The sequence below is a fragment of the Marmota monax genome, unplaced genomic scaffold, assembly GCF_021218885.2.
Source record: "Marmota monax isolate L192 unplaced genomic scaffold, Marmota_monax_Labrador192_F-V1.1 WCK01_AAM20220418_F8-fsc00015, whole genome shotgun sequence".
Classification (NCBI taxonomy): Eukaryota; Metazoa; Chordata; class Mammalia; order Rodentia; family Sciuridae; genus Marmota; species Marmota monax.
Window position 1 is genome coordinate 19,664,502 of NW_026692194.1, and position 14,849 is coordinate 19,679,350.

Below are 14,849 nucleotides of genomic sequence, written 5' to 3' on the forward strand. Positions count from 1 at the left end.
TTTGGTGGCACAGGGCTGAACACTCACACAGGCTAAGCTAGAAATCTTCGAGACATCAGGCAGCAGGAATACGAGCTGAACTGAGCTGGGAATATCTGTTCTATTCCATTTTTAAGGACTCTAGGGGTCAGAAAGGACCTTGTAAAGATGGCTCGGTCCGGCCACTGCTCCCCCAAGCCCCAGTAAGGTTTCTGTTCTCTCAGCAACATCCTCATGAGATGATTCTGGAGTATGCGCCCAGACTACTCTAAGTGATAACTTGCAATCCAATTCCTTGCAGCTTGGACTCATGGGCCAGCCAGACCCATTCTGGCAATGAGAACCCTTCAGCCATCTGGAGCCTTTCTCCTGATCCTTCTGTGATCTTCATGTGGCAGATGTCAGGGATATCCTAATGGCCATTCTCGGAGTGCTCTCACAGGGGGACATCTAAGACCCCCACCGGGAAACACTGTTGCTAACCGTGGTTCCTCAAATAATCCTTCACAGACACCAGGGCATCTGCAGGCTCATTCACTTTCAGAACGCTATATTTGTCCTGAAAACTGCTCTCTGGAAGGAGCTAAGGAAGGCAGGGGAAAAATGGCCACCTCCAGGACCTACTGTATCATCTGTCAGAGCAGCTACTCAATAAATGTTTCCTGGATGAGAAGCCCCACTGGATGAATGAGTAAAATCACTGTTCAGAGAAGGCGGTTCACTTGCCCATTGTCACCCAAGAGGGAGACCAAGAGCACCTGGGTTCTGCTTCCCAGTCTTCAAACCTTCCCACCGGGAGGCCCAGGTACCTGCGCACCTGAGTCCCAAGTCTGTGCCCTGGGAAGGGGGATGCTGAACCCTCTTACTACCTCAGGCCATTCTAAATGTGTGTTCCCATCAGGCCCAACATAACAGCCCACCCCAGGGAGCCCACTGCATCCCACCCAGGAGACACAGAGACGTGGAGAAGGAAGCCCAATGGCTAGGGAAGGTCTGGAGTCCCGCAGAGGGAAGAACATTCTGGGAACTGCCTAGAGTCTGAACTGGCCTCCAGGACAAGGACCAAATCAACAACAACAAAAGCTCTTTGGGGTTAGATCACCTGATGGCAAAAAGGAAGTCACCAAAAAATATCAACCAGCCCCTTCTAGGTTTTTTTCATGAATGCAGACCCTGACGGGGGCAGAGCCCCTACCTACAAGAAACACACCGCAGCTGCTCCCAACAGGGAGCAAGCACCTCCCCCAGATGCCAGGGACCAGCAGTAGTGAGGTGCTGGCACACAGTGGGGGGGTTAGGAGGGACAGTGGGGAGAAAGCCTGAGGCCTCCGGAGGGAGGTGGCAGGAGGGGATGCTGGCTCACCAGGCTGTGCATGATGTCCACGCCATCGGGGTTCACCGTGAGCGCCTCTTGGTACAGCTGCTTGGCCTCCTCCAGGTCGCCCTTCGCCTCGGCCAGGCGACCCCGCATGTAGAGCACCGAGTGCGAGGTGGGAAAGAGGCCGGCTGCCTCCTGGATGCAAAAACCTGCTTCCTTGAGGTGTCTCTGCTCCATGAACAGCTCGGCTGTGAAACCAGAGGGGCCGTGAGAGGTGTGAGTGGTGGGAAGACACACAAGATGCAGGTGGCACCCGCATCCCCAGAGCAGGGGAGCCGGACACTGCCCACCAAGTCACAGCACGGGGAGAACTTACTGTGGGATGCAGGGGTAACGCTAGGTGCTCCACAGATCATCTCAGTCAATGCTCACAAAACCCCGGGGACCAGTGCTTCGTCACCCCACTTTAGAGATGAGGAACCTGGGCACAGAGAGGTTAAGGCATTGCCCAAGGCCATGGGACGAAGCCAGGCTTTTGGTTGGGTTGTGTGATTGCACAGGTGGCAATGGGAACACAAATGGAGTCCCCTGAGTGCTTGCCCGGGTAGCTCCGCTTTCTGTTTCAGGGTCCCTTCACTTCACGGATGCATTGTGCAGCTGGACAGACAGGACGGAAGCAGCTCCTGGAGGCTGCACCTGGGGGCTGGCTGAAGTTAACTGCCCCACTGTGCTCAGGACTTGGTGGGCCCGGGCTCAGAGCCCAAGGGGGAGCCAAAGAGTCCCACTAAGGATGGGGGTGGAAGAAAGAGGGAGAAGTGGTGGTGACAACAGTGACAAAAGCCACCACCTGCACTTCTGGGAGCTGACTGTGGGCCAAGCCGCATCTCCACAAAACATTCTTTCTCCATAATTCTCACAGCCAGTCTTGGAGGGAGGTGGGTACCATCAGGATCTCCATCATGATCCTGCCCCACTCTGTGTGAAAGGGCAGAGCTAGGGCCAGCCTCCCCAGCAGCCCCTGGGCCTCCCTCTAGAGAAGACTTTGGCAGCAGGCAGGACCAGATCTGCCCCAGAAGCAGATCAGTGGGAAAAGGGGCCACTGCTCCAATCCTGGGCCTGCCACAGAAATGCGCATTTCAGTCCCACGCAGCAGAGGCCCAGGCCCACGCCCACCGCGGGCACTTTTAGAAACGCTGCCTGTCGGCGGGCCCCACAGCCCACTCTGCCTTCCTTTCAAAGCAGCCCCCAGACTCCGCTGCCCCCTCCTAGGGCTGGTGCCCATGCGGAAGTCACAGAAGGATGGCAACACAGATGGGGAGCGCGGGAGGCCAGCAGAGTCTGGCTTGTGACTCTGCCAAGAGCTTTTCCTAGCAAGGGCTGGGAGCTGAGGTTATGCCGGTTTAGAGCATGTCTGGGGTGGGGGACTCCCAGAAAGAGGTTGATAAACTGGGATCAGGCTCCCCACCTGCCTGACCCCATAAGCAGCAGGAAGGAGACCTAACTAAGGCCTTAACTGCAACACGCGGCACTGTGGTCCTCAACATGAACATTGTGTAAGGCTCATTGTGCAATCCAAGCAGCTGCACATGCGAAATGTTACAGAGGGCTCTGGAGTAAGGGGACCCTTTCTGGATTAGAGAAGAGAGAACTGGGAGAATGAGAGAAGTAAACACAAAGAAGCCAGGTTCTCATGATAGAGTAAAAGGGAGAGATGCAGGCTCCTGTCCCCAGAGACGTCTGAGATTCCCAAGGCATAGCATAGGAAGGTGAGGCTGGGAGACGGGGCTTTGTGCCCAGGACCTTGCAGAGAGGGATGCCCAGTGGTTGGGGATTTGACTCTCGGTGTCAGCTTTCCTTCTCCACTCTGCTATTGAGCCACTGCCAGGGCCTCTGAACCGGTTGCCTTTATAACTGAGTTTCTAATATACAACTATTGAGCACTGACTGTATACCCAGTCTTCCCATGAGAAGGAGAAAAAACAGGGGTGGGGTGGGGAAGCTGAGCCACTTAAGAACTTGAGAGACTCAGGGCAGTGAAGTGATAAGTGCCAATTCTGGGTATCATAGACACTCAGGACGGATCAAGTCAGCACTGTGGTCAGGAAGGTCCTTCTGGAGGAAGTAATATTTAAGTTGGGGCCTGAAGCTCAGTTTAGCTGAGGGCCCAGGGGTCTGGCCTTCCATGCCCAGCCCGTTCCCCAGCAGTCCCACTCCAGGTTGGGCCCACTTGGCCCCAGCGTGACTCATTAAGCTGTTTACAACTTGAGGTCCTGTCTCCCAAGCCCTCAGGAGGCTGTCCCCGGTCCCTCCCTTGGGAACTCTTCTTAGTGCGTTCACATCAACAGATTTCACTTAGAGGGAGTGCTGGGGCCCTGGGGCTTTCTAGGCCTCAGGCTTGGTTGTGGGCCACACATCAGGGAACATGCCCTGAAAATGGGTCGGGCTGCTTCACTCCAATGGGCTTCATCACCACTTAGGCAGGAAAGCAGATGACACAGAACAGGGCCGGGGAGGCGAGGTCTCCCGAGGGCTTCAGGCCACACTGCAGACAGCCTCATGGGCCGGGCCTCCAGGACAGGGCTTCTGACCGGCAGGCGGGCCCACAGGTCTGGGGGCTGCAGTGCCCCCCTCTTCCTAGCCTCAGTGTCCCTAGGCAGATGCCCCTGGCTCCTGCTCACTGTTTTACCAAACATGGTGCTCCCAGCCAGCCTGCTGGCCAGCCAGCCAGAAGAGGCTACAGCAGGAGACCCATGGCACTGTGCCCACCACAGCCTGGCTCCTCCCACTCCCAGCCTGGCTTCCAGGCCTGTGGTGCCCACACCCATCCTGGCCTCCCCTGGCTGGGGCTGGATGAGCACTCACTGTTACGGCTTTTCCTTGTTGATGTGTCACCCCAGTGAGCAGGGCCTTGCTGCTCTCTGAGTGTCAAAGGGCGCCCTGGACCTCCTCAACGACTTGACTTTCTTCCTTCCTGTCCCTTCCGTCTCATCATCCTCCCTGTCTACTTCTTGACCTCCTCTCTTGCCCATCTGTCTCTGGTTGGTTTTTTTCCTCTTTGCTCCCTCTCTCCCTACCCCCTCTTCTTTGCTTTCTCTCCGCAGGCTACAAATGGAAAACATCTGTTCCCTGGAGCTTTGCAAGAGTCCCTTTTATTATTTTTTTCAGAGGCATCCTGGTCTAACCCTGCACCTAGAGCTGGCTCCCATCTTCCTGCTGAAGCCCAGGCTCTCTGCCGCAGGCCCATTTCCACACCCTCAGGTTGATGTTGTGCTGAGAAGCGGGGTGCTGAGAGCCCTCACCTGGAGAGGTGAGCTGAGCTTCCTACAGAGAACCTGCCCCAAGACCTCAGAAAAGGGAGAGAGAAAAAAGAGAAAGAAAAGGAGGACACCATGTTGGCTTGGAGGTGGGAAAGAAAACAGATTAGACCCTAAAAGGAACCCACCTTGGCTAGCCTAGCCCCCGGCCATGGGGACAGTTTGGTGACCCCAAAGGAAATAAGCATCATTCCCCATGGAGCAGAGTCCCTTGCAGTTGGGCTAGACAAATCATGGAGTTTAGGCCAATGGATCATGAGGAACAGTGATGTGTACCAGTTCCAGGTGTGTCCTTACGGGGACGGGGTGTCTTCTTTCTCGCTTCCACATTTATCTTATGCCTTGGAATGTCAATTGTAGCAGAGAACCATCCTGGACCACATAGGTGAGAGCCACACCCTAGGGACAGCAAAGCTGCCATCCCAGTTGAGGCTGTCATCTCCGAATTGTTACGTGAGAAAGAAATAAGAAATAAGCATCTAGCTTTTGTGAGAGCGATACGGTGCTCCATGTCTCAGAATAGGACAGGAGGATCTTTGCTCAGGAGGAGGCCTTGGTATTATTCCTCTGCATTCTTGAACATTCCTCTTCCTATTTAAGACCCAACAGCTGTGGAACACACCTCCCACATCCCTAGCATCCGAAGGACCCTGAGATGCTAACTGGGGCAATATTTGCATTATTAAAATGCTCCCATCTCTTAGCCTTTCTGTGACTCCTGGTCCAATTCTTTTTTCATAGTCAGAACCTATGATAGGGACAGCGGAGGCGTGCTGCATGCTAATGCGTCCATATGTGGAAAACATGCCACAGGAAACCCTAGATTCTCAGCTAACAAGCACGTTCTAAGGATGACTTGCCAAAGCTGCATGTCTTGGTAACTGATCATCTACTTTTGGTTGATTTCTTTTCCATGTCTCCTTGGGGGCTGCAGCCCCATCCCTGTAGTGGGTCAGAGCAGAGAGGAGGGTAGGCAGAACAAGGGTGAGGAGGCGTCCCTGCACCCACAGTATCCCTCGGGCAGTTCTGGACTGAGGCCATGCTGGGCCCGGGGCAGGTTCAGGGGCAGGTTCAGGATTCCACTCGTCTCTCATCTTCCTCTATTCTTCTGCGCTGCCATTGTATTCTATTCAGTCACTTGTCCTCTCTGGCCTCGATTCCCTGTCTCTTCACTCTAATCCACCTCCTGCACCACGGTCAGGTCAAGTTGTCAAATACTTTCCATGGAGTCCCTCCTCAGCATTCCCAAGCACAAGGAGACTCAGTCTGTGGCACCACGTGGCTTCTGGCTCCGTCACAACTGTAACTGGCACAACAGAAGCCAAACACCATTTGCTGAGCACCTACTATGTGCTGCAGTAACTTCTTCATACATAAGCTCATTTGAGACCAGGGCTGGCTAGTTGTGAGCTGGCATCAGAACCCAGGTCTGTGTGACTGAAGCTGGGCCTCCCTGAAGGCTGCCTCCCCAGCACTCACTGGTCTGCAGACTCTTCAGTGGCAATGGTGCTGCCTGGTGACCCAGAGGGACTGCCAACTGGACAGCATTTCCACCTTACCAGCCCTCTGGCCTATCCATTTATGTGGCCTCTCCTGACCTCAGAACCTCTCTCATTTGGATCTGCCATAGAGAACCTCTCCCAGGTAGGGAGGCAGGCACCCTTCCTATTGGGCAAAGAGGAAACCCATAGCCAGACAGATTAAGTGACTTGCTTGAGGCAAGCAAGGAGGAAACAGCTGGAACTAGACCAGGTTCCTGAACCTGCGAGCACTCTGTAGCCCATTTGAGCCTTGTCAAGAGCCTCTACCTCCCCGCTCCAGGACAGGGCAGGGCTCTGAACATCTGGGTGGCTTCAGCCAGGTTTGGGAGTATCCCTGAGCCCCAGTTCCCAGGCTGGGACTGGGGATACTCACCAGCCTGCAGCCAGATCTGTTCCAGCGTGGTCCACAGCCGCATGGGACCCTGCTTCAGGACTGAGGTGGACATGGTCAGCTCTGACATGGCCTCCTCAAGCCTCGAGGCTGCAATGGATGATGCCCGCCGAGAGCCTGCAGAGAAGGAGGGCACAGGGCTGAGCAGCAGAGTCAGGGTGCCCCATGCTGCAGGTCCCCGGGGCAGTCAGAGCTCAGCTCCAACGGGCAGACAGGGCGCCTGGGTCAGGGCAGGGTGGCACAGCCTGGCAGCCAGAAATCTGACAAGCTCTCAGATCCACTAGGGAGGGCCCACCACCTACTCTCAGCCACATATGGAAAGAGGAGATTTTTAAGGGACAATTAGGCGTAAATCCCATTGGGAATCTATCCCTGAGGAGAACAATCATAAATGTCAGCAAAGATGCTCATTCGACTCCTGCCTGTAATATTGAAAATAACAGAAACTACTCAAATGTTCAATAATAGGGATAATTAAAAACAAGTGAGGGTATAATCACCAAAGCCTGTAGTCATTACAATAACAATGTATACATGTGGATACGGATGCCAAAAGAGGTACATATTAATTACACAGTTAGGTGCAAAAAAAGCAAGGAACAGAAGAAAATAACCATATTTTTGAAAAATAAATATGGGCATACATGGAAAAAATTCTGAAGGGCCATTTATTTATTGAAGTCTGGGTGGTGAAATGAGAAATGACTTTTCTCTTTCTCCTTTGGCTATTTTTACAAGTGCACATTATCATTTCGTATGTGTAAAAGTCCCATTCATGGCTGAGACCTGAGGGATAATTGGGGAGCAGCTTGAGTCAGACCTGTGCCCTCAGAGAACCTCTCCCGTGTCAGTTCTGGGTGGTGCGGGCCCTGCTCAGGATATATAAGCTGTTGACATTTATAATTCCCATGCAGGTGAAATGCGAGCACTTTCTCCCTCTCAGAGAGGCAATAAAGGCTCCAATAAACTCAGGAGACCTCAGGCACACCACAGATGATGTCAGTTTATGGGACAAGTGTACAAGGAGTCCTAATAACTCTGAGCATGGTTCTTACCTCTTTAATTGCATGGGAGTTGCCCCACCCCCTTAACCAGTCCCTCCACAAGCAGCCAAGCACCCCTGGGATGGGCCCTAAATTCAGGTGCAACGTTAGGCTGCTGAAATCAACCCCATCACTTGCACCTTGGCTCCAGTTCACAGAAGTGAAAAAAAAATGAGCAATTCCACTAAATACAATTCCACTCACACTTTCATTCCCATGACTAACTCTTCTTGTGTTTTTGAGGAAGGTGTTTTGCTTTAATCAGGTCCTCAGCTTAAACATGGTAGGTTTGTAGTTCCCAATTCATTTGAATATCACAAGCCTGGGTTTCAGGATGAGTTTTTCCAGGAAAAGAGTCAGCTTTGAGCGTAGAATTGAAGAGCTCTGCTCATTCCTTTCTGTTTGACTCATCTACCGGGGTATGAGGCAGCCGCTGGCGTCTGGCATTGGCCTTAGGGGAAGTCGTCTCTGCTCCAGGCTGTCTTTCCAACCAAGTCTTCTCTCTCTTTACCTACCCCAGAGGTAAGGCCTGACCCCTGCCCACTCAGCTGCCCACCACCCACCCAGGGCCAGCAGTCAGTCCTACCCTGAGTCAAGATCAGCCTGAAAGGTGTCTGAGGGCCACCCCTGAGCATCCAGACCATTGGGAAGCAGCAGCAAGGAGCAGCGATGGGTTTGGCTAGGCTGCGCAGATGCCCCCCTCCCTTGGTCCTCTCAGGCTGGGACAGTGAGCTTTGGTTCCATGTGAAGAGCTGCCCACAGGGCACATTCTTACCAGAATCTGCATCGTGGGCATCGGGCAGGGTCAGGTGCATGCCACTCTGCTTCTTTATCGTGTGGCCCTCACCTAAGCTGCCATCCTTTTCCAGGCCTCTGGAAAGCAAGGGAGGGCAGGACCTGGTGAGGCAGAGGCTGGTGTCCTCCAGGGCTAGCTGGGACTGAGAACTCATGTCCCAGAAACAGAGCCCAAGTCCCTGGAAAGATAGGGAAGGACCAAGACAACCGGAGACGTAGAGGGTTCAGCGTGGGTCCCACATCACACAGGCCAAGGACTGGAAACCCTCCCACACTGCCTACGCCCTCCTCTGAGGCAGGGGGGCTAGAAATCCCTAGGTCACTTGAGGCTTTTTCTACCCTACCTCCTTCAGTGCAGGGAACCCGGACTGGCTTCCTAGGAAAGCCTGCCTGGTCTTCACAGGCACCAGGAGTGCCCCGGCCTGCCCTGGGGAAGGAGGGCCCAGTTGATCCTGTGAATCCTGCCATAGGATCCCCTACCTCCAGCTGCCAGGGTGGTCCCAGGAGAGCCAGTGGGGGCCCCTGGGGGGATATAAAGAAGCATGGTGACCCTTTCTTGCCCCCCACTCAATTCCCCAGGTTCCTGCAGCTCCCGTACAGTTTTCTCAGTTGGGGAAGCCAGGAAGGAGCCGCCAGCTCAGAAAGGTATATGAGCCTGGTGGGCCCTTCCCGGGGCATGTGCAGCCCAGCCAGCCCCTTCCCACTGCTGAGGAAGCCCACGACCCTGGAACCTGTGGGCTGGGGACACTTAGAGTAGATCTGCAGCAGAAAGGGTTGGAGAGAAGCAGCCCAGCCTGGGCCAGAAGGTCAGAAGGTATCTTCCCTTCTAAGGGACGCCTAGACGATGGTCCTGCAAAATGCCAGGATCCAAGGCGTCTCTGCCATCCAAACTCAGGCTCATGCTGGCCCCAATCTGGGCCTGTGGATGCAATCATCTTATTGGGTATTAGAGGGCCCCACCCCTCATAGCACAGTGAGTGGTTCAGGTCAGGCGGTCTTCTCCCACCCTCTTCCCGTTCCCTGGGGGCATCCAAGTGCAGGCCAGAGACACTAGGTTAAAACCATGGGGCCACCCCTTCTTGGTTGTGTGACCCTCAGCGAAGTTACTTGACCTTTCTCATGAAATTTCTCTCTTGGAAACGAGCATGACGACATCCACTTCACGGGGCTTTTGTGAGGGGAAATCAGACAGTCCCGGCAGGCGCCTTGCATATTTCTGGCTTCCTGTCCAGGTACCTGATCTGCAGGAACAGTTTCCTGTCTCCTGTTTCTTCCATCCCAAGGGGCCTCTCCTAGGGCTGCAGATCGCTCCATATTTGGGAACTACTTGCCGTGTGTATCATGCTCCCTAACTTGAAGAACTCCACACCCAGATTGGGAGAGCCAAACAGGTACTGGATTCAGGCCCCTGGTCCAGGCAGATGGCCTAGGTAAGCCATGCCCTATCCTTGGTGGGGGTCTGGGGGGAGGTTCCCTAGAGGTTTCCTGTTGTGACAAGTTCCATTGTGGGTGGTGACTTGAGGTGACCTCAGGCAAACCCTACTACCCCTGGCCCCTGTGACAGCACTTAGCAATCCTGTATCCCTTTAAGGAAGTACAGGCCTTAAATTGAAGGTTGGGCCTTAAATAAGACAAGGATGCCGACCAGAAGTGCCCCAATGAGACTGGCCACCTGAATGAGCAGGGAACCAGTCATCTAGATAAGGACTCAGATAAGGAAAGGGAGCTCCTCTGCAGAAAAGGAGCCATGCTGTGCACCCGCCCCAGCTGCCACAGCGCCAGAGGGAGGAAGCCCTGAATGCCAGGTCCCCGGCACAGGAGACTGGCCCTCATCCTTACATCTTCCCAATCCTCTCCTTAAGTCCCTCACTCCACAGTCTCCTTCTGGCAGTTCTATGCATTGGTCTTGCTCTGCTCTGGCATCTCCTAGGCTACAAGGCCTGTGGAGGGAAGACTGACTCCACCTGGTCACCTCTGTAAATGTCACCAGGAGAGGTTCCTCTGGGGAGTTTGGAGGCCTTGTGGGGCCCAGAATTCCTGTGAAAATGCAAATACCCTCCAGAGTAGGGTCCCTTGAGTCCTTAGGGGAATGACACAGGGAACCATTCCAGAGAAGGGGAAGGGTGGGGTCCAGTGGAACAGGAAGAGGCAGTGCACCTGCCCTACAGGAAGTCCTTTGGGCTGCGCAGGCTGGACAGAGGGTTTGAGCAAAGACTTTCAAAGATTCAACCAGGTCAAGAGAGCCTTACTGTGGCCCTGGAAAACCTCAGAGCCTAGGCTGGGGCCTACTGCAGGAGACAGGGTGCATGGAGACTGTTGGTGACTGGGGAGGTGTGGGTGGCTCTCTGGCCTGAGCTTCCTCCTCCTCCTCTTCTTCCAACTACCAAAAAGACCCAGGAAAGAAGTGACAGACTCCATGGGCTGGGACTCAGGAGGCCCAGGTTCAAGTCCCATCCCTACCACTAGCCAGGTGAGTGGCCCATATTACTCAGTGTCTCTGAGTCAGTTTCCTTGCTGGGCTGAGGATAAAATCAGATAATGTGTAGGACAGAAGCAGCTGAGGTGTCAGATGAAGTGGCAAGCCCAGCACCTGGCTCAGGTGTTCAATACTCGTTTCTCTATTTTCTTACCACTCTCAGCTTTGATTTCAAAATCTGGGTCTTTATGCAGGTCACCGAGGACTACCAGGAGGTTAAAGCTGAACCACAGATGTAGATGTACAAAGTCCCGTGAGTGCTAAGTTCCATACTTTCATCCAGGCACTGCAGACACTCAGCTGAGGACCGTTGTCCTGGCAACCACTGCCTGTCAACTGGGCCCTCCACCCTCTGGCAACCCAAGGGATGACGACAGCCACTCACCCCAGCTGGGAGAAGCTGTAGAGTGTCTGCCATAGCTGCAGCATTTGTCTGCAGGTCACCAGGGCTTCCTCTGGGCCTTTTAGTACCTGCTCCAGCTTTACCTTGGTGAACATCAGGCTGCAGGGAGAGAGAGAGACAGAGTGGCAGTCAGAGGGCCCACGCAAGGCTTTCCCACAAGAGTGGGACCCCATGGGTTTCTGCCCCACCAGGGCAGCCCCCATCTGCCCACCTCCCAGCCACAAGAGACAGAACGCATGGGAGGGTGGCAGCCTCCACTGTACCCCTGGGCCTCTTTCTTTCTGTGACTGTTTCTCCCCATGTGTGTGGTCAAAGCATGAGACACTCTTCTGCATCTGTCAGTGCCCGTTGTGCTCTTTCTGCCTGTCCCCTGATTACAAGCCATCTTGCCCACGCTCTAAAGTGTTGTTAGGTATGATTCCCAGCCTGGCAGTTTGCTCTGCCTCCCCAGATCCTCAGCTGAGCGGTTCCCGGCATGCCACTGACACATGTTTTAGACTTTCGTGCCCTATGGGGCCCCGGATAGGGCCTTAGATAAGGGAAAGCAGCTATGACTCAGTGAGGCTAAGCAGGAAACTGGTGGAACAAAGGTCACCTTAGGGCACAGTTCTGCCTTCTACCTTGCCAGCACACAACAGCTGCCCAATTAACATCTTCTAAGTGGAACTGGGAACTAAGTGGAACTGATTCCCGACCCTGGATATGCTGGGAAGGTCCTGGGACTCTGCATCACAAAATTCTTCCTTGGATTTCCTAAGATAGCTAGACCCCCTTACATGGGATTAAAGTGACATGAAACCCCCCTTTCAACCACTATTTAGGGACAGTTGCTGCATCATGGCAGCAGCTTTCAGACTTTCTCCCTGAAAAGCTGAAGTCCTCTGAGGCAAGATGAGCGAAGGATGTAGCCCTTAGAATGGCGAGCGGGCAGGAGGGGTGGACAGCTTCCTCTCTGCCCTGGGCACAGCAGGGAAAGCAAGAACACTGAACCCAGACCGATCAGACTCCTTGCTCACCAAGAGCTGGAAGGAGCCCCGGAGGCCCTGCCTTGGCAGGTGTCGGCCTTTCCACTGTTGAGGAGTCTGAGGGTGCTGGAGGCGGTACCCAGACAGGGAGTCCAGCAACACTTCTACCACCGGCAGAGCCAGCAGTACTGATGCATACCCACTGTCTGGGCAGCCTGTGGAGAGTCTGGCTGAGCCACTGAGGCCCAGGCAAGGCTGTCACTCCTGGTTCTCAGAGGTCAGCAGGGAGGCCCCGTTATCCACAGCATGGCCGCTGAGTGAAGCACATGACTGTGAGGCTGGAATTTGATCACACCCATGCAGAAGCACAGCCCTACCCCGGTGGTGCATGGAGCGCCTGCGCCCCAGAGCTCCAGGCTGCAGAAGGGGCAGCCCTACCAGGGAAGGCTGGCCTCCCTCTGGGTGCTGGCCCTCCCACCCACCCCCTCAATTGGGGTCTTGGCCTCCTCTTCCTCTGCAATGAGGCCAGGGCTCCATGGCTCATTCTGAGCCTTTCTTCTCACCCCATCTTAGACTGTGAGTTGTTGATAGAGAAGGAGGGGGGTGAAATGTTTCCCCATTGTCCTTTTGGAAGAAGAGTTTGGGGTTCTGGCATGTATTATTTTTTTCCTCACTTCTCCTCAAAGATGCTTTTCCTGTCCCTGGACACAGGTCCCCGACATGGCCTCTCCTCTCCATTTTCATCCACCTCCCAAGTCTGACTTTGAAACTTTCCCCAATCTTTGGTACCCTTTTTGAACATTAACTCATGACCAGCCACTGGCCTCTGGGGTCCTGGGGGCAGAACCCCGGGTTTTCATATTGTAGCCTCCCTATGGGCACATCCCCAAAGAACAGCTCTTGGCATCCTGTGGGCAGCTGTTGGGGAGAACTGACCCTGCTGCCCCATTTTTCTTTCCCAGACTTTCAAGGGGCCCCGCTCTAGGTGCCTTTGTTTTGGGAAATATGAAGTAGAAGACACAAATTCTGTCTTCAAGGTAATAATTACAGTGCTAAAAATGTCAAACTGTCCAGAGAACCAGATGCTGTATTTTTGGCTCAGACTCAGCGCAGAAAAAGAAAAGAGAAGGGGTCTTGCTGGAGCTGGTGTTGGATGAAAAGGAGGGAGGGGTGGGATGTGGCTGGAGTCGGGGAGAGAGGTTTGGGGTGAGGAGGAAGAAGGGGAAGGTTGGAGCAGACTTCTGTGTCCTACAGGCTGAGGAGGGAAAGCCCCTCCCTGGCTCAGGCCCAGGCCCAGACCACACCTCCCCTTGGCCAGCCACAGCAACTTCCCTGCGCAGGTGACTTCAACAGGACCTGGGCTAGGCTGGGGCAGTTCCTGGGCAGACAGGCCATGCAGCATTCCCGCACTCTCCGCCACCCACACATCTCCCTAGAAGCTTCTTTCTTCCAGAGCCCTCTTCCCACGCCTGCTCCTGCACCCGAGGGAAGGATGGGTCCCTGGCAGACCTGTTTGCACCACGTGCCTGGCACAGAAGGGGTGGAAAGCTGAGCTGTCAGCGCGGCAGCTTCTATCAACACAGGCTGCACCCCCAATCGCCGCTGACATTCCATTAGCATGAGTGACCCCGAGTGGAATTTCTCAACCCAACCACATCCTCTCCGGGCCAGGCACGGGCTCCAACAGCCACCCTCTCGTCTGCTTTTCACTCCCGCATACTGAGGCTCCAGATTAGCTCCAAGGAGACTTCCTTGGTCTGGTAGCTGAGCTGCCAAAGGGACCTACTTCACCAAGCCCTGCCACTGTCTGTGCCACCAGCCTAAGCTTCTCTGAGGGTACATCGAGGCCTTCCAGCTTGGCTCCACCTTCCATTCCCTTTGGCCCCTCCTCCTACAATGACCTTGGACTCCTCACGTGGGAGTCAGCAGCTCCCTGAGCCTCGGCACAGGCTCTGGGACTTGTGTGTGCTATGCTCCACGTCGTGGCCTCTGCTGGGAGTCACCCTTCCCCCTCAGACATCCGGCCAGCTCCTATCCAGATGGTACCCTCTGACTTTCTTTGTGTATCCCCTTGGGGGCTGTAGACCCCGCCTCCAGGACAGCCTTCACTATGGGTGTGGCTTGGATGTGTGCACACCTGCTGGCTTGCTTCCAATTCACCGCTGAGCTCTTGTCCTGTAGGGGACAGGGACCAGCAATCCATTCCACTCTGGCTCTAAGACAACCAAACCCAGCCTTGGGACACAAGTTCCCTTCCCCTCCCATCCACTGGGATGGGTGGCTGCCATCCACGTACATATTCTGGGCCCAGTTTTCCAGAGAGCACCCTGGAGTGCCACGATGTTTGGTAGGTGACACTTTTGGGTGTCACCCAATAAACAGTTAAGAGTCACCCACCAGGCAGTTAGAGCTATGGCCATAGTCTTATTAGAACACGGGGCTTCCCAGGTGACAGAGGCAGAGTGGGCAAGTCAGGCTGTCCACCCTCTTCAAGCAGCAGCTCCTCCTTATCTGTCTTAATACAGAAGGAGTCTAAGACAACCCTGAACAAGGGACTCTGAGATTTAAAAACCAAAACCAAAACCCTATTTTAATCCCAGTCCTCTTAGAAGGCCTCAAATGAC

The 14,849-nt window shown here is 54.4% G+C and overlaps 1 protein-coding gene across 10 annotated transcripts in view; it reads right to left on the reverse strand.

The window, feature by feature from the left end:
* Ttc7a (tetratricopeptide repeat domain 7A) overlaps positions 1-14,849 on the reverse strand; it is a 115,424-nt gene that overhangs the window by 11,999 nt on the left and 88,576 nt on the right. For 4 of the 10 annotated variants that reach the window (XM_046424712.2, XM_046424729.2, XM_046424738.2 and 1 more), the window contains 4 exons: positions 11,243-11,359; positions 8,362-8,483; positions 6,526-6,660; positions 1,343-1,545 (listed from right to left, as the gene is read on the reverse strand). In XM_046424712.2, coding sequence (XP_046280668.1) covers positions 1,343-1,545; positions 6,526-6,660; positions 8,362-8,483; positions 11,243-11,359 — 577 coding nt within the window. Of the gene's footprint in view, positions 1-1,342; positions 1,546-4,739; positions 5,918-6,525; positions 6,661-7,791; positions 8,098-8,361; positions 8,484-11,242; positions 11,360-14,849 lie in introns of those variants that run through there. The other 6 variants (XM_046424722.2, XM_046424752.2, XM_058573343.1 and 3 more) reach the window with 4 other exon arrangements.